Genomic DNA, 18,630 nt, shown 5'->3' with positions numbered 1-18,630 from the left:
AAATGATGTGAACCTCGGGAGCAGGACTGCAATAGATCCTCGGCGAGTAGGAGCTGGACCATATCTCGGAGCACTAGTACAGTCTTTAGCTATATGGCCCTTGCCTCCGCAGTTAAAACAGGCTCCAGTGGCCCAATAGCATTCCCCCCCATGAATCTTGCCACAAGTCTCACAGGGGCGGGCAGAATGTGAACCCCTGCTCGATCACGACTGACCTAGGGGTCTCTCGCCCGCAGAATCGGCCCCTACCAAATCTTCCACCTCGACCCCTGCTGGGTCCACTAAACTTCTTTTTCTTTCCAGAGGTAGCACCAAAACTCTGTTCAACTGATTTTTCGCCCTTGTCTTTTTCTAATTTCTCAGCTTTTTCCTTCACTGGGTTTGCTTCTGCTTCAACTCTCTCCAGTTCAAGTGCTTGAGACATAAGCTCTGAGAAGTTGCTGTGTCGAAATCCTACAACTTGCATCCGTATGCTGGGCTTCAAACCCGTTTCAAATCTCTTGCACCTTGCCTTACTGGTAGTAAGGAGACTCTCCGCATAGTGACTCAGGCGGGAGAACTCCCTCTCATACTCCGCCACTGATCGGTTCCCTTGTTTCAAACTCAAAAATTCTTGCAGTTTCTGATCAACATATGCATCTGGGATGTATTTCTGTCTGAACTCTCTGATGAAGTCATCCTGTGTCAAGACCGTGGTTCTGCCAAGCTGTGGGGGATGGTCTTCCACCAATCATATGCATCCCCTTGCAGTAGCGACACAGAATATTCAAACTTCAGCTCATCTGGGCAGTGCAATTTCTTAAACACTCTGTCCATTCTTTCAAGCCATTGCTCTGCCTCTAAAGGGTCCACTGTACCCTTAAATTCTGCAGCCCCATACTTCAATAATTTATCATATTGTCTGGCTGGAGGCAGTGGTTGTACCACAGGTGGTTGGGGTGGAGCTTGAGCAGGCATACCCCCAGCCATTTGTTGAAACATTGCGACCATCTGCGAATCGGCCCAGAAATCGCGGCATTTGTGGTGCCTTTGTGACCCACTAACATTCTGCAAAGCTGGGGCTTCCCCTTGTGCCTAAGCTTCAACAGACTGCTCAACTGAGCGATCCCCTTCTTCCATTTCAGTCTGAAGTTAGGGTATCTCCTGAACAAGTAACACAAGGAGATTTCCCTCCGTTAGTTCATATTCATGATGTAATGCACTGTATGTAACAATTATGGACATTGAGCAGTTGTACTTAACAAAGAAAAGACACAAATTCACAGTTTAAAACATAATTCAAAAACTTGCTCTGATACCACTAAAACATGTCACACCTTACCCCTCTGTAAGGCATAACATGATCCCGTAGAATACCTAATGAACTACCGAACTTCACCTACCGATAACTCATTAAGTACCCTACAAGGGATTTTAAAACAATTTTCTTATCTTTGACAAGTGGTGAGCATTTCTAATAAGTATTACTAAAACATTTAGTTGAAATTAAAACTAATTAATATTTTTGGCCATTTTAGTTTTCCGCAAATTTTATAAAAATTTTGACAGAGTTTCCTCTGTATTTTGAGAAAACCGTTCTTCGAATACCTGTAAAAAGCACTTCTAAAAGTTTTTCTCAACCACTACTTCGGTTTCACAATCAAACTCAATCAATTTCTCAAAATTCACAAGTTCAATAATTCTCAAAATACTGTCAATCAATATCATTCATATTTCATTAAAAACAAAATAATTTATACACAACCTTACAAATTTATATCAAAAGAAACACAAACTAAACTTTATTACAAATTTTATACAAATTTGTGTATAAGCTGCTCAAGACTCATTTTTACATGTCCATACATTTATGTGCAATATATACATCAAAAGAAGTATTTACAGTTAGGGTATAAATTATACCCGAAGGCTTCAAGCTGATGACTTCACACACCTCAGCAGCTCAGTCTGCTGCTCCTCTAGTCTCTGTATCTGCGACAGCAATAAAAGCTATCGCTGAGTACTAGGACTCAGTGGTGCACAATATACTAAAATAATCTTTCTGCAAAACTTAAAGCACATTCATTCAAAAATTTGGCTAAACATGAAAATTAAATACAATCATGCATTGTGAGATTTTACATGTAAACCAAGTTCATTTCAAAGTATCAAAACACATTTCATAAAACCCACAGTTAGATCACGCCATTCGAAACAAATAGAATCTCAATAGCCAGAGGCTAAAGAGAAATCATATCACAAGGCTAGCTAGCTCAAATATATGGATATCCATTCACATCATCTTCTACTGGCACACCTCAACACTTCTCCAGAGAAGGAATCAAAATTCGAAACTAATTACCCCCACTAGTCGTGCTAGTGAGGTGTTCAAATATGTGGTCATGACACTGTGGTTTCAAAACTTATCTTAACAATTTGCTAAACATTGTCTTTTCAAATATACATAATAACTTTCAACAATTTAGATCAAACATCATAAGAATGCCATAATCCAATATTTCATATTATTCAAAACGATATGCAAAAGATGATTATAAAAGTATATGTTGTGCACAAACCTCAAACGAGTCGCCCGTTGGCCTTGACTCGACTCCTCGGGTTCTGTCCCGGTATTCTTTTCCACTGAAACACAAAATTTTCCAATGTTTCAGTACTAAAACTTAAAATAAATCCAAAATAAACTTAACTTCACATTTACCTAGCTCTAACGTGTTAAATTCGACGTTCTCGAAATTTTGTGTTTTGGGTTACTATTCACTGCACTATTCAAGTCAAATTATTGACTTTCTAAGGCTTAATAGGTATGGGAACTCCAACTTCACCCACATACCACATTTTGGTCACCAAACTTGTTGGTTTTGGTCATTTGTTTAAAGCATAGGTCATTTTGGCAAAATTGCCAATTTTCAGTTTTGGTTCTCCAAAGTTGCACTATTCCATTGGTCGATCTACTGTTGGAATTTAACAAAACTTCCTTTATAGAAAATGTTCCTTATTGTCTTAAGTATATTCTCATTTTTGGATCACCTCAATCGGAGTTTTGTAGCTCAAGTTATAGCCAAAATAAGTTTATTGTTCACGTGCACTGTTCATGCTGCAATTTTGGGTTCTGGCAGATTTTGATCCAACTTTGGTCAATAATTTGATCAAGTTAAGTTCATAATTTGGTCTAACTTTCTTCATATGAAATGTTCTACTATGTCTTAGGTTTCCATCGGTTCAAGAATCGCCTAAATCCGAATTTTCTAGAAAGAGTTATAGCCATCCAAATATTACTGCTCAACTAAAAATCTGCAGAGTTGCAGGTTTGATAATTCAACTTTGCTCAATAATTTGAATGGGTTAATGGCATAATTTGGGGTGATGTTCTTCATGAAAGTTTTAGATCTATATCTCCTCTAACCCCTGACCAAATTTCAGGTCAATTTGACCTGTCTAACTCGAGTTATGACCAAATGAACAGTTACTGTTCATTTAGTCAGTTTAGTGCAGTGGCAGCCTGATATCATTTCACTTTGGTCAATTGTTTCACCAAGTTTTGGTCAGTTTTTGGCCATGGTTCCTTAATGAAAATTGTGCTCTTTTATGTCTATTTTCATCTCCAATTGGTGGCATATCAATTAGGCTTGTAAAATTTGAGTTTTGGTCCTTCAAAGTGGGTTTGGTCATGCTACCAGCAGCATGACCATTGACCTACGAATTTGGTTTAATTTCCTACTATTCCCACACAACTTATTTGGTCATAATTGACCATTATTTCATTTCACAATAGGTTAAACATGCCATTTATGCATTTCTCCAAATTTTGGTTCATAAACCCTAGCATTGAAACCCTAATGTCACTAACTCTTGCATTTAACTACTTCTAATGATTTTAATGTTAATCATTTAACTAAGTAAGGTTTCTAAACTCATTCAATTGCATCATATTCATGCAAACCATACTCCTCTCAAGCTGCCCGAAAATTCAGTTTAATTCTTCCCCCATATTTGTTTCATTTAAATCAAGTTCTAAGCTCACTTAATTACCTAAACATGCATTTGAATGGAAAAATAGTAAGTTAGCATACTAACCTCAACTATTTTGCCAATTCTCCAATTTCTCTCCTTCTTTCTTCTTTCTTTCTTGTGCTTAAGTTGAGATTGCAAGGTCTAACAAGGTTTTTATGGGATTTATGAAGATTAAGTGGAGCAAATTAAGCTTAAGTGTAAGCTTAATGGAAGAAATTTTCATGGAGAAGAGAGGGAGAAGATGGGGCGGCACAACATGGAAGAAGAAGTGATTTTTTTTTTGTTTTTCTTTTCTTTTTTTTTTTTCATCTTTATCCCTTTTTGAAGACCAAAATTTCCAAATTAATAAAATAATTAAATTAAACCTTTATGACATCATACATGATGTCATCCCTTTGACTTTTCCAACCTCTTTCCTTTTCTTTTTTTCTATTTATTTTTTTTTCTATTAGTTCTTTAATTTAATTCTCGATTCCGAAATTTTCTTTTCTCTGATTTTATTTGACAGTTAGGTCAGGAGTCAGCTCTCGGGGTCAATTGACCAAATTGCCCCTCACCGGTTCATCCCGGTTTGTAAATAATTCAATATTTCTTCCGGCTCCCTGACCTAATTATTTGACTAATTTAACAGTTCTTTTTCGTGATTTTCTCTTTTCCACTGTGTTCATAAGGGTCCTAAGGACCGCAGCGTCACTTTTTACGGTTCGAAATTTGAGTTTAAAACGACTTCGCAGTCGTTCCCGAGGAGGTCACTCATCGCTGTGACTCTCGGCTCGTTTAACCTCTTATGTTCTGTTTTTCTTATTTGTAGTTAACTAATTAAACATTACTAATTATTTATGTTTATGGCTTCTCAAGTTGTCTTAGGTGTGGCCCTAATCCCAATAATTGTCCGGACCGACACCGGTCACCGGAACAGTGAAATCTACCAGGCTATACAACGGGGGTGTTACAATTCTACTTAGTGGTGACAATATAAAATAAAATAGAAAAACTAAAATAATATAAATATGCAGAATGTATGTTTACATTTTTGGTAGACTTAATTTCTGGTATTTATTGCAGTATAATTTGATTAAAAATTTGTAAGATTCATTATCATCGCCCGAGTAACCCATACTAGTCGACTGGACTGGATAAACGGGTAAACTGGCACTGGGTACTAAGTACCTCGGATCATCACACCATCGGTCACATTGTGTCTTCCGGTGTGCAACAGAACCACTAATAAGCTGTAATAATTATCAGGGATAAAACCCGAGTATAACAACTCAAATAACATAGCCAAAGGCTATTATGTCACAGAATGGCACGTGAGGCCATAAAACACAGAATGACATGAAGCCATATGCAGTACTGCTAACAGAACCCTATTGGCATGCCAACCTATCCAAACCAATCTTGATAGGTGTACTAGGGCATGTTACACTCTTAATTTATACAATTCTTGAAATTTAAGTTTAGGTGTTACTATTCATTTTATTAGTCAACTAAAATGTTGACTTTTGCATAGACAATAGGTACATTGGTTTTAATACTCCCAACATACCACATTTTGCATTCTAAAATTGTTGGTATTGGTTGCCAATACCATTTCTAAGCTTAATGTTAATTGTTCAAAATTTTCAGATTTCAAGCTTTGTGTTTACTGTTCCATTAGTCATTTTTGCAGTAGGAATTTGGCAAAGTGGTCAACATGAAAGTTGTTCCTTATTTTGTCTAATTATATTTCTTTTTTTGAATCACTCCATTTGGAGTTTTGTAGCTAAAGTTATGGCCCAAAAACCACAATAGGCCGGATTACAAATTTTTCAGATTTTCGGGATTGACCAAATCTATAGTATTTTGAGTAGTGATTGCAGGTCACTTTTTGAATATGTTATGGTCATAATTTGAGTTAGTTTTCTTCATGAAAGTTGTAGGTCTATATCTCAGCTTATTGCTGGTAAAATTTTAGGTCAATTGGACCTTTCTACACTGAGTTATGACCAAATGACTAAACACTATTCATTTGGTCATTTTACCCAGGTAGGTTGCAGGTCACCCGGATTAGGGCAATCTTTAGGTCAACTTGGTTTGGTTTTCTGGGCATGGTTTCTTCACCAAAGTTGTGTCATTATGTGTCTAGTTTTATGTCTAATTAGCGTTGCACCAATTGAACCTCTACAACTCCAGTTATTGCTGCCCAAACCTGCTAGACTCATGCCCAGTCCTGCAAGTCACCATGGGTAGCCACACTAACCTCAATTCCCACTACACAAACCACTTTATTTCTTGTTTACACATAACCAAATGGTCACTAATTGACCATTAAAACTTACTTTTTCCATTACATGCTCAAAGTCTCCATTTCATGCTCAAACCCTAGCTCAACCATCCCAAAACTTACATTCACTTACCTTTCACTATCCTAAACAATAGATTAATGTTAAGGGCAGCCACAATACCATTTTAATTCTAAGAATTCTTCAAAACCCTACCAAGTTCAAGGCTGTTGGAATTTTAAGCAAGACATACACATGATGTTTACTAAATTTTCTTGTAAATTTGCATCAAATACCACTCCTTCAACATGAATTGAAAGATAAAAATCAAGTTTAGTCACTAACCTCTAATGGAGCTAATCCAAAGCTTGCAAGAACTCTTCCTTTTGATTTGTTTTTGCTCCCAAAAGCTTCACTATAAGGAAAGAATAAGATTTTGTGTTGACAACTTAGGGTTTAGTGGGTGAAAAACGATGGAAATCAAGCTTTGGGAAGCTTGACAATGGTGGGCATGGGAGAGGGGTGGGACGGCAAGAAAAAGAGATAAGAGCTTTTTGATTTTTTTCCTTTTCTTTTCTGCCCATTAAGTCTTTTTAAACAAATTAGTGCCATGTGTCAACATTTGATTGGGTGGGAGAATAATAATGACATCATAATGATGTCATAATCCTCATTTCTCTCATTTTCTATCCTTTTCTTGTCTATTTAATTTCAATTAAATTTTTAACAATATTTATTCACATTTTATGTCATATAAATTATTTATTTAACTGGACAAGTTAGCCAAAAATCATCTCTGAAGACGAAATGACCAAAATGCCCTCCGTTTGGCTTAACAGACCAAAATTGTCTGTACCGATTGATTAAATTTTTCTAGTGTTTTCTTAACATTCTATTACCATGGGAACCCCAATAATCCTTCCCTGTGGTTCCAAAAATTATTTCATGAAGTTTTCTCCGGGTCTAGGGTTGTTAACAGCCTTCACCGTCACTTCCCTTTTAGGTTACTCATCCTTGGGGTTCCGGCTCGTTTAACCTTAGTGTATTTCATTCCTATAAATTTTCCTTGATTTTTATGAGCATTATTCAGTTTATTTATAACTCCTCACTCTAGTCTATTTATAATTTTAAACGTTCTAGCTACCCGGACCGACATTGATCACCGAAACAATAGATTGTACGGACTAGCTAAAGTGAGGATGTTACAACTCTTTCCCTCTAATAAAAATTTCATCCTTGAAATTTACCTAATACAAACAGTTGAGGAAACTGTTGCCTCATCGTCTCTTCACTTTCCCAAGTTGCCTCTTCAGTGTTGTGATGCCTCCAAAGCACTTTCACCAGTGGAATTTGTTTATTTCTCAGTTCCTTCACTTCCCGAGCTAGGATCCGTATAGGCTCTTCTGTATATGTCAAGTCCAGTTGGATTTCAATCTCTTCCATAGAGATGACATGTGAAGGGTCTGAGCGATATCTTCTTAGCATAGAAACATGGAATACATTATGGATTTTATCCAGTTCTGGTGGTAAAGCTAGCCGATAGGCCACTAGTCCCACACGTTTAATGACTTCATATCAGCCAATGAACCTAGGGCTTAACTTACCCTTTCTTCCAAACCACAGTACTTTTTTCCACGGTGAGACTTTGAGAAACACTTTGTTGCCAACTGCATACTCTATCTCTTTTCTCTTCAAGTTGGCATAGGATTTTTGTCTGTCTAAAGCAACCTTCAAATTGGCTTTAATTCGTTTTACCTTTTCCTCAGTCTGTTTCACCAGGTCTGGTCCTACCAGCTTATCTTCGCCCAATTCAGTCCAACATACTGGGGTTTTACACTTCCTCCCATACAGTGCTTCATACGGGGCTATTTGAATGCTAGCTTGGTAGTTATTATTATATGCAAATTCTGCCAATGGGAGATATCTATCCCAACTCCCCTCAAACTCAATGACACAACTCCTCAGCATATCCTTCAGGATCTATTACATAATTCACATTGTTACTATCATTTCAATTTGTAAATTGTGAAAATTCAATTAGGTTCTAGGTTTACCTGGATTACTCGTTCTGACTGTCCATCCATCTGAGGATGAAAAGCCGTGCTAAAACGGAGTTGTGTGCCCAAGGCTTCTTGCAGCTTTTTCCAAAATCTCGATGTAAACCTTGGGTCTCCGTCAGATATGATGGAAGTGGGATTCCATACAGTCTAACTATCTCACCGATATACAATTCTGCTAGCTTCTCCAGTGAGTAGTCAGTCCTAACTGGCAGAAAATGTGCTGACTTTGTCAATCTGTCCACTATCACCCATACTGCATCATGCTTCTTTTGGGTGAGAGGTAGACCACTAACAAAATCCATAGTGACCCGGTCCCATTTCCATTCAGGTATACTTATAGGCTGTAGCAATCCTGATGGAACTTGATGTTCTGCTTTAACTTGCTAACATGTCAAACACTTAGTCACATAGTCAGCTATATCCTTCTTCATACCAGGCCACCAATAATAAGGCTTCAAATCATTATACATTTTTTTGCTTCCCGAGTGCATAGCATAAACACTAGTGTGTACTTCTTTCAGAATACTAGTCTTCAGTTCCCCATCATCTGGTACACACACTCTTCCTCTATAATACAGACACCCATCTGCTTTCATCTCATAATTAGTTTCCTTCGCCTCTGAAATTTTACCCACAATAGCCATCAATTTGTCATCGGCCTTTTGCCCATCTTGTATCTGCTGTAGCAGGTATGGCCTCACTTGTAACTCAGCCAAAATAGCTCCATCTTGAGCTAAGGACAGACGGGCATTTAGTGATCTTAAAGCTGTGATGGACTTCCTACTCAAAGCATTAGCAACTATATTTGCCTTCCCAGGATGATAATCTATCACACAATCATAGTTCTTTAGGAACTCAATCCATCGCCTCTGTCTAAGATTGAGCTCCTTCTGGGTTGGCAAATATTTTAGACTTTTGTGGTCTGTATATATGTAGCATTTTTTACCATATAAATAATGCCTCCATATCTTCAGTGCGAAGATAATTGCTGCTAACTCCAGGTCATGAGTAGGGTAGTTCTGTTCATGTGGCCTTAACTGCCTGGAAGCATAGGCGACCACTTTCCCCTCTTGCATCAATACACACCCTAACCCATTATGCGAGGCATCACTGTAGACCACAAAGTCTTTTCTCGACATTGGCTGTGTTAACACTGGTGCTTCTGTCAACATAGCCTTCAGCCTCTCAAAACTGGCTTGGCACTTGTCGTTCCAGCCAAATTTTACATTTTTGTGCAACAACTTGGTTATTGGAGCAGCTATAAGAGAGAACCCCTTCATAAATCTTCTGTAATACCCAGCTAGCCCCAAGAAACTTCTGACCTCAGTTGTATTTCTGGGAGGCTTCCATTCCATCACTGCTTCTATCTTTTTGGGATCCACTCTAATCCCCTCAGCTGATACTATGTGTCCAAGAAAAGAGATTTTACTCATCCAGAAGTCACACTTGGATAGCTTAGCATAAAGCTTCTTTTCTAGCAGGGTTTGCAGAACAATTCTCAAATGTTCATCATGTTCTTCCCTAGTCTTGGAATACACCAGAATATCATCAATAAAGACCACTACAAACCGATCTAAGTATGGATGGAAGATACGGTTCATAAGGTCCATAAATGCTGCTGGTGCATTTGTTAACCCAAACGGCATCACTAGAAATTCATAATGCCCATACCGGGTTCTGAATGCAGTTTTTGACACATATGCATCCTTTACCCTTAATTGATGATACCCTGATTTGAGATCAATTTTTGAAAATACACCGGCTCCCTTCAACTGATCAAACAAATCGTCAATTCTGGGCAACGGATATTTATTATTCACAGTTACCTTGTTCAACTGCCGGTAATCAATACACATTCTCAAAGTTCCATCCTTCTTCTTCACAAACAGCACCGGAGCTCCCCATGGTGACACACTGGGTTGTATGAACCCCTTATCGAGTAACTACTGCAACTAAATTTTCAACTCCCTCAATTCAGTGGGTGCCATCCTATAAGGGGCAATAGAAATTGGTGCTGTACTCGGCATTACCTCAATAGCAAACTCGACTTCCCTTTCTGGTGGTAAACCAGGTAATTCTTCAGAAAACACATCTGAGAAGTCTCTTACTGTGGGTATATCACACAGATTCAGCTTAGCCTGCCTAGTATCAACCACGTGTGCTAGGTAAGCTTCACAGCCTTTTCTCATAAATCTTCTTGCAACTGTGGCTGAGATAACATTGGACAGGAAATCTGTCTTTTCACCCACAACAGTAATCTCATTACCCTCAGAAGTTTTCAGAGAAATCCTCTTCAATTTTCAATCAACTATTGCCTGATGACGTGACAACCAGTCCATTCCCAAAATCACATCAAACTCGTGGAAGAGCAATTCAATTAGGTCTGCCGAGAATTCATACCCCTGAATCCTCAATGGGCAATCCTTGTACACTTTATTCACTACCACACTGTGGCCTAGTGGATTTGTGACTAGAATGTCTTGATCACTCTCCTCTACTAGAACTCTCCTCTCTACGGGTAGTTTGATGCAGATGTATGAATGAGTGGATCCTGGATCCACCAATGCATGCACAGAAGTGCTGTAGAGAGAAAATGTACCCCTGATGACGTCCGGGGCATCTTGCTCCTCCTGAGCTCTGATGGCATAGGCTTTGGTAGGTACTCTAGCCTTTGGCCTCTCAGCTAACTCGGATGCAGGCCTCAGTGATGGACCAGCTGCCTCAGATTTACCAAGCTTCCTACCCCTTTGTGGTGCAGGAGCAGGTCTGTCTGCTTGTGTTGGAGCAGCTGTAGTAGTCCTCTTCGGACAATTTTTGATCTGATGTTCTGTAGATCCACACCGTAAGCATGCACCAGTCACTCGCCAACAGTCCCCCTTGTGCCACTTCTGGCAGTATGGACAGGCAGAAGATGCTGGGGCTGGTCCCCTAAACACCGTCCTTGGAGAGTTGCCCACAGATGGTGTGGACTGGCCTCTCCTAGGTGTGAACTGTGGTCTGGGCGCCTGGAACTGACCCTGACCTTGTGTTTGTCCTGAACCCTGAGCAGGAGGACCCTTACTCTTCTTACTGGGAGCAGAAAATGAACTGGATTGACCTGGACCCCTCTTCTGCTGTCTTTCCCTTCTAGTTTGCTCATTTATTCAGACTCTTTCTACTTTTGATGCAGCATCTACTAATTTGGCAGAATCTGTGATCTCCAATGCTATTATCATGACTTTTATATTGTCATTAAGCCCTTCTTTGAACCGTCTGCACCTCTCTGCCTCTGTAGGGACTATCTCCCTCCCATACCGGCTCAGTCTGACGAATTCTCGCTCATACTCTACCATTGATATCTGTCTTAGACTGATAAATTCTCTTATTCTCTCTTCAAAATACACCTTACTGACATACTTCTTCCTGAACTCTGTTAGGAAGTAATCCCAAGTGATTTGATCCGGTTGCACCTCACTGGTTACTGTGTCCCACCACTGGTATGCATCATCCTCGGTAGGGACACAAAGACCTCCGTGTTCTCGCTCGGGGTGCAATGAAGCTATTCTAGTACTCTGATTGTTCTATCCAACCAGTTTCCTGCTGTCATGGGATCATCCTCCTTCTTCCCAAAGAAATCCACAGTCCCATGTTTTCGCAGTTTCTCTAAATGGGACTTTTGTGGTGCTGGTGGAGGTTGTGGCTGTGGTTGTGGCGGTGGAATTGCCCCCATCATTTGCCGGTAAAACTCGGTCATTTGCTGAAATAATGCAAACTGAGGTTGGGTAGGTGCCTCAGCTGCTGGTGGAGTAGATTCTCCCCTGCCCCTAGATTCAGCCCTTGGTGGAGCATGACTCTCCACCTCTTCATCAACTGCTTTTTGAGAAGCAGGATCCATATCCTAATAAAAATAAAAAAACAAACAGATCTGCATCAGTGTCACCTCAACACTTATAAATGCAATGCAATAGTATGCACTCTATCTAGGCCCAGAAACGCCTAAATCGATGCTCTGATACCACTAAATGTGACACCCTTTACCCGTCTATAGTGTAGCCGAGCAAGATATGCCACTCAGTGTACCGGAGCACCAATTCATATTTCTATTACAATTTATCCCTTTTAATTCATTTATTTACAATTTTTGATAAATCTGAATTTTTTCGCAATTTTTATAGAAAATCCAGCAGAGTGCCGGCTATAAATTAGAAAAACAGTTCTTCTGAACCTGTTTAAAAGACACTTCCAATATAATTTCCAAATCCAGAACTCCATTATATACACATCTCAACTCAATCTCAAAATCTCAATACTATTTTCAGAATTTTTCTGTTCACATCATCACTTGAAGCACATTCATGAATATTTCTCAACATTTCATTTTTTAACATAATATACAGAAAATTTTAATAACATGAAATTTTATATCTTTACATTATCACATAAGTTCAAGAGTTTGTAATTACAACCAAAACTAATACAAAATGCAAAATACAAAATGCCACCCATAGTCCTAATGTCCTACTGAGTGCACTGCAGATGTGAGGTGACTCTGGACTCAGTATGCAGCTCTGAAAGTTTACTCGGTCTGATGTCTGCTGGGCTCTCCAGCTATATCTCCAGTACCTGCGCGTGGCAAAAGCGACGTGCTAAGCAATTCTGCTTAGTGGTGACAATATAAAATAAAATAAAATAAAATAATTAAAATAATATAAATATGCAGAATGTATATTTACATTTTTGGTAGACTTAATTTCTGGTATTTATTGCAGTATAATTTGATTAAAAGTTTTAAGATTCATTATCATCTCCCGAGTAACCCATACTAGTCGACTGGACTGGATAAATGGGTAAACTGGCACTGGGTACTAAGTATCTCGGACAATCACACCATCGGTCACATTGTGTCTCCCGGTGTGCAATAGAATAGCTAATAAGCTGTAATAATTATCAAGGATAAAACCCAAGTATAACAACTCAAATAACATAGCCAAAGGCTATTATGTCACAGAATGGCACGTGAGGCCATAAAACACAGAATGGCATGAAGCCATATGCAATACTGCTAACAGAACCCTATTGGCATGCCAACCTATCCAAACCAATCTTGCTAGGTGTACTAGGGCATGTTACACTCTTAATTTATACAATTCTTGAAATTTAAGTTTAGGTGTTACTATTCATTTTATTAGTCAACTAAAATGTTGACTTTTGCATAGAAAATAGGTACATTGGTTTTAATACTCCCAACATACCATATTTTGCATTCTAAAATTGTTAGTATTGGTTGCCAATACCATTTCTAAGCTTAATGTTAATTGTTCAAAATTTTCAGATTTTAAGCTTTGTGTTTACTGTTCTATTAGTCATTTTTGTAGTAGGAATTTGGCAAAGTGGTCAACATGAAAGTTGTTCCTTATTTTGTCTAGTTACATTTCTTTTTTTGAATTACTCCATTTAGAGTTTTTTAGCTCAAGTTATAGCCCAAAAACCACAACTAGCCGGATTACAAATTTTTCAGATTTTCTGGATTGACTAAATCTACAGTATTTTGAGCAGTGACTGTAGGTCACTTTTTGAATATATTATGTTCATAATTTGGGTTAGGTTTCTTCATGAAAGTTGTAGGTCTATATCTCAGCTTATTTCTGGTAAAATTTCAGATCAATTGGACCTTTCTACACTGAGTTATGACCAAATGACTAAACACTATTCATTTGGTCATTTTACCCAGGTAGGTTGCAGGTCAGCCGGATTAGGGCAATCTTTAGGTCAACTTGGTTTGGTTTTCTGGGCATGGTTTCTTCACCAAAGTTGTGTCATTATGTGTCTAGTTTCATATCCAATTAGCCTTGTACCAATTGAACCTCTGCAACTCTAGTTATTGTTGCCCAAACCTGCTGGACTCATGCCCAGTCCTATAGGTCACCAAGGGCAGCCACACTAACCTCAATTCCCACTACACAAACCACTTCATTTCTTGTTTACACATAGCCAAATGGTCACTAATTGACCATTAAAACTTACTTTCACCATTACATGCTTAAAGTTTCCATTTCATGCTCAAACCCGAGCTCAACCATCCCAAAACTTACATTCACTTACCTTTCACTATCCTAAACAATAGATTAATGTTAAGGGCAGCCACAATACCATTTTAATTCTAAGAATTCTTCAAAACCCTACCAAGTTTAAGGCTGCTAGAATTTTAAGCAAGACATACACATGATGTTTACTAAATTTTCTTGTAAATTTGCATCAAATACCACTCCTTCAACATGAATTGAAAGATAAAAATCAAGTTTAGTCACTAACCTCTAATGGAGCTAATCCAAAGCTTGCAAGAACTCTTCCTTTTGATTTCTTTTTGCTCCCAAAAGCTTCACTATGAGGAAAGAATAAGATTTTGTGTTGACAACTTAGGGTTTAGTGGGTGAAAAACTATGGAAATCAAGCTTTGGGAAGCTTGACAATGGTGGGCATGGGAGAGGGGTGGGACGGCAAGAAGAAGAGATAAGAGCTTTCTGATTTTTTTTTTCTTTTCTTTTCTGCCCATTAAGTCTCTTTAAACAAATTAGTGCCATGTGTCAACATTTGATTGGGTGGGAGAATAATAATGACATCATAATGATGTCATAATGCTCATTTCTCTCATTTTCTATCCTTTTCTTGTCTATTTAATTTTAATTAAATTTTTAACAATATTTATTTATATTTTATGTCATATAAATTATTTATTTAACTGGACAAGTTGGCAAAAAATTATCTCTGAAGACGAAATAACCAAAATGCCCTCCGTTTGGCTTAACAAACCAAAATTGTCTGTACCGATTGACTAAATTTTTCTGGTGTTTTTTTAACATTCTATTATCATGGGAACCCCAATAATCCTTTCCTGTGGTCCCAAAAATTATTTCATGAAGTTTTCCCCAGGTCTAGGGTTGCTAACGGCCTTCACCGTCACTTCCCTTTCAGGTTACTCATCCTTGGGGTTCCGGCTCGTTTAACCTTAGTGTATTTCATTCCTATAAATTTTCCTTGATTTTTATGAGCATTATTCGGTTTATTTATAACTCCTCACTCTAGTCTATTTATAATTTTAAACATTCTAGTTGCCCGGACCGACATTGGTCGCTAGAACAATAGACTGTACGGACTAGCTAAAGTGAGGATGTTACAAAGGGTATAAGCCCTACCTTGTGCAAGCATAGGATTCTTTTAGAAGATAATTTTAAAGCCACTATAGAACATCAAAGAAGATTGAATCCTAATATGAAAGAAGTAGTGAAAAAAGAAGTCTGGAAATTGCTTGAAGCTGGGATCATTTATCTTATTTATGACAATAGTTGGGTCAGCCCAGTTCATGTAGTCCCTAAGAAAGGAGGGGTGACCATTGTGAAAAATGAAAATAATGAGTTGATACCTACTAGAATTGTCACAGGATGGAGGATGTGCATAGACTATAGGAAGCTTAATAGTGCCACTAGGAAAGACCATTTTCCCTTGCCTTTTATTTACCAAATGTTAGAAAGGTTAGTAAAACATTCATATTTTTGTTATTTGAATGGGTATTCTGGTTTTTTTCCAAATCCCAATACATCCTAGTGATCAAGAGAAAACCACATTCACATGTCCATATAGTACATTTGCATATAGAAGGATGCCTTTTGGCTTATGTAATGCACTAGCTACTTTTCAGTGGTGTATGATGGCCATTTTCTCTGATTTTATTGAGGAAATTATGGAAGTTTTTATGGATGACTTTTTTGTATATGATTTTTCTTTTGATAATTGTCTATCTAACCTCTCTAAAGTGCTTAAAAGATGTGAAGAAACAGATTTGGTGCTAAATTAGGAGAAATGTGATTTTATATTGCAAGAAGGCATTGTTCTTGGACATTTGGTGTCACATAGAGGAATTGAAGTGGACAAAGCCAAAGCTGAAGTGATAGAGAAGATGCCTCCACCAACTTCAGTGAAGGGAATTAGAAGTTTTCTTGGGCATGCTAGTTTCTACCGGCGATATATAAAGGATTTTTTAAAAATTGCTAAACCTCTTACAAATTTGTTAAATCATGATGTTCCTTTTAATTTTGACCAAGCTAGTTTTAATTCTTTTAACAGGTTGAAGGAAGCTTTAACAACAACCCCTATATGCAACCTCTGGATTAGTCATTGCCATTTGAGGTTATGTGTGATGCTAGTGACTTTGCTGTGGGAACTATACTTGGTCAGAAAAAAGAGAAGAGATCTTATGCAATTTATTAAGCGAGCAAAACTTTAGATGATGCTCAAGTAAATTATGCCACAACTAAGAAGGAATTTTTAGCTGTGGTATTTGCTGTGGAAAAGTTTAGGTCATATATAGGTGGATCAAAAGTGATTGTCTATATAGACCATGCCGGTATAAGATATTTGATGAATAAAAAGGAAGCAAAGCCGAGACTGATAAGATGAGTTTTATTGCTACAGGAGTTTGATTTACAAATTAAAGGTAAAAAGGGAGCTGAAAATGTTGTAGCGGATCATCTATCAAGGATTAAGTATGAGAGTAAAGATGGAAATGAAGAGGAATTGCCAATTGATGAGTTTTTCTCAAATGAGCAGTTGCTAGTTGTTGTTGATGCATTGCCATGGTTTGCAAATTTTGTCAATTACTTATCATGTGGAGTTTTCCCATCAGATTTAGGCTATCAACAGAGGAAGAAATTTTTGCATAATGTGAAATTTTATATATGGGAGGATCTATTGTTATTTAAGAGATGTAATGATGGCCTAGTTAGAAGGTGCGTGCCTGAAGAGGAAATAGTGAACATTTTAGAGCATTGTCATTCTTCTGACTATGGAGGTCATTTTAGTGTGGATAAAACAGTGGCTAAAGTACTTTAAGCTGGATTTTACTGGCCATACATGTTCAAAATTGTGAAAGAATTCATTTTGAGATGTGATAGATGTCAAAGAGTGGGGAATATTTCAAGGAAAAATGAAATGCCACAACAAGGAATTTTGGAGATTGAGTTATTTGATGTTTGGGGCATAGATTTCATGGGACCATTCCCATCATCTTTTGGGAATAAATACATTTTGGTAGGTGTGGATTATGTGTCAAAATGGGTTGAGGCCATTGCTTCCCCTACGAATGATGCAAGGGTAGTAATGAAATTTTTGAAGAAGTTTATTTTCACTAGATTTGGAGTGCCAAGAGCTATAATCAGTGATGGTGGATCTCATTTCTACAATAAACAGTTTGAACATCTTTTAAAGAAATATGAGGTTACTCATAAGGTAGCTACACCTTACCATCCTCAGACTAGTATGCAAGTTGAAGTATCTAATAGGGAATTGAAGAGAATTTTGAAAAAAATTGTTAATCATTCAAGGAAGGATTGGTCATTGAGACTAGATGATGCACTATGGGCGTACAGGACAGCTTACAAAACACCATTGGAACTACACCTTTTAAGTTAGTCTATGGGAAATCATGTCATTTGCCGGTTGAGTCGGAACACAAAACATATTGGGCAATCTGAACTTTGAATCTTGACTTAAAAAGTGCTGGAGAGAAAAGGTTGCTTCAATTAAATGAACTTGAAGAGATAAGGTTGGATGCCTATGAGAATGCTAGGATTTTTAAGGAAAGGACTAGATTTTGGCATGATAAGTATATTAAAAGGAAGGAGTTTAAAGAGGGTGACCTAGTTTTATTGTATAATTCTAGACTTAGACTCTTTCCTGGGAAGTTGAAATCAAGATGGTCTGGTCCTTTCAAGGTCGTCAAAGTTTATCCACATGGAGCTGTGGATATTTGGAGTGAAAATTCTAGGATTTTTAAAGTTAATGGTCAAAGGCTCAAGATTTATATCACAGGCCAGACCATTGAGAAGAGAACAAGTTGTTCCTTTATGATTCACCAATTCACTAAATTAAGAAGGGTCAAGCTAATGACCTAAAATTAGCGCTCTTTGGGAGGCACCCTAAAATTTTTCCTTATACTTAATTTTTCTTTTGTTTTGTTTCATTTTATACCCCATTGAACTCAAATTTGTCGTTAAATTTTCTTTCTGCAGGTTAATGGTGATGTTTAAACAAATGTGTATGCTGAATTGAAGGAATAAATGTCTGGGAAGTTGCTGAACCTTATATTTGTCTTCCATGATGCATATTGTACTTAACAAAGTCAAATTTGAACTATTTTGAGCTTTATGTCTGATTGCAGCAACATGGTGGAGTGGAAGGCTATTTTTGTTTCAAAAATTTAACAAAATTGGTGAGAAATATAGGAATTTTCATAGTAATCAATATCAATATCTTCTTGGTTT

At 37.7% G+C, this 18,630-nt stretch overlaps 1 protein-coding gene across 1 annotated transcript; it reads left to right on the top strand.

The window, feature by feature from the left end:
- The first annotated feature begins 15,583 nt into the window (after positions 1 to 15,583).
- LOC131183818 (uncharacterized) lies at positions 15,584 to 18,396 on the top strand. Its single transcript, XM_058154475.1, has 5 exons — positions 15,584 to 15,843; positions 16,226 to 16,302; positions 16,806 to 17,097; positions 17,263 to 17,596; positions 18,379 to 18,396. Exons 1-5 carry the CDS (start codon positions 15,584 to 15,586, stop codon positions 18,394 to 18,396), a joined length of 981 nt encoding a protein of 326 aa, XP_058010458.1.
- The last annotated feature ends 234 nt before the right edge of the window (positions 18,397 to 18,630 follow it).

Source organism: Hevea brasiliensis, chromosome 1 (genome assembly GCF_030052815.1).
Source record: "Hevea brasiliensis isolate MT/VB/25A 57/8 chromosome 1, ASM3005281v1, whole genome shotgun sequence".
Taxonomy (NCBI): Eukaryota; Viridiplantae; Streptophyta; class Magnoliopsida; order Malpighiales; family Euphorbiaceae; genus Hevea; species Hevea brasiliensis.
This window is presented reverse-complemented; position numbering and strand designations above follow the sequence as displayed.

What these genes read in the sequence shown, in the direction of transcription:
- LOC131183818 (XM_058154475.1), top strand. Translation starts at nt 15,584, where the DNA reads ATGAAAGAAGTAGTGAAAAAAGAAGTCTGGAAATTGCTTGAAGCTGGG. An exon ending in ATTTACCAAATGTTAGAAAG is followed by an intron (nt 15,844 to 16,225) that starts GTTAGTAAAACA and finishes GGTGTCACATAG; the next exon opens with AGGAATTGAAGTGGACAAAG. An exon ending in TTCAGTGAAGGGAATTAGAA is followed by an intron (nt 16,303 to 16,805) that starts GTTTTCTTGGGC and finishes TACAAATTAAAG; the next exon opens with GTAAAAAGGGAGCTGAAAAT.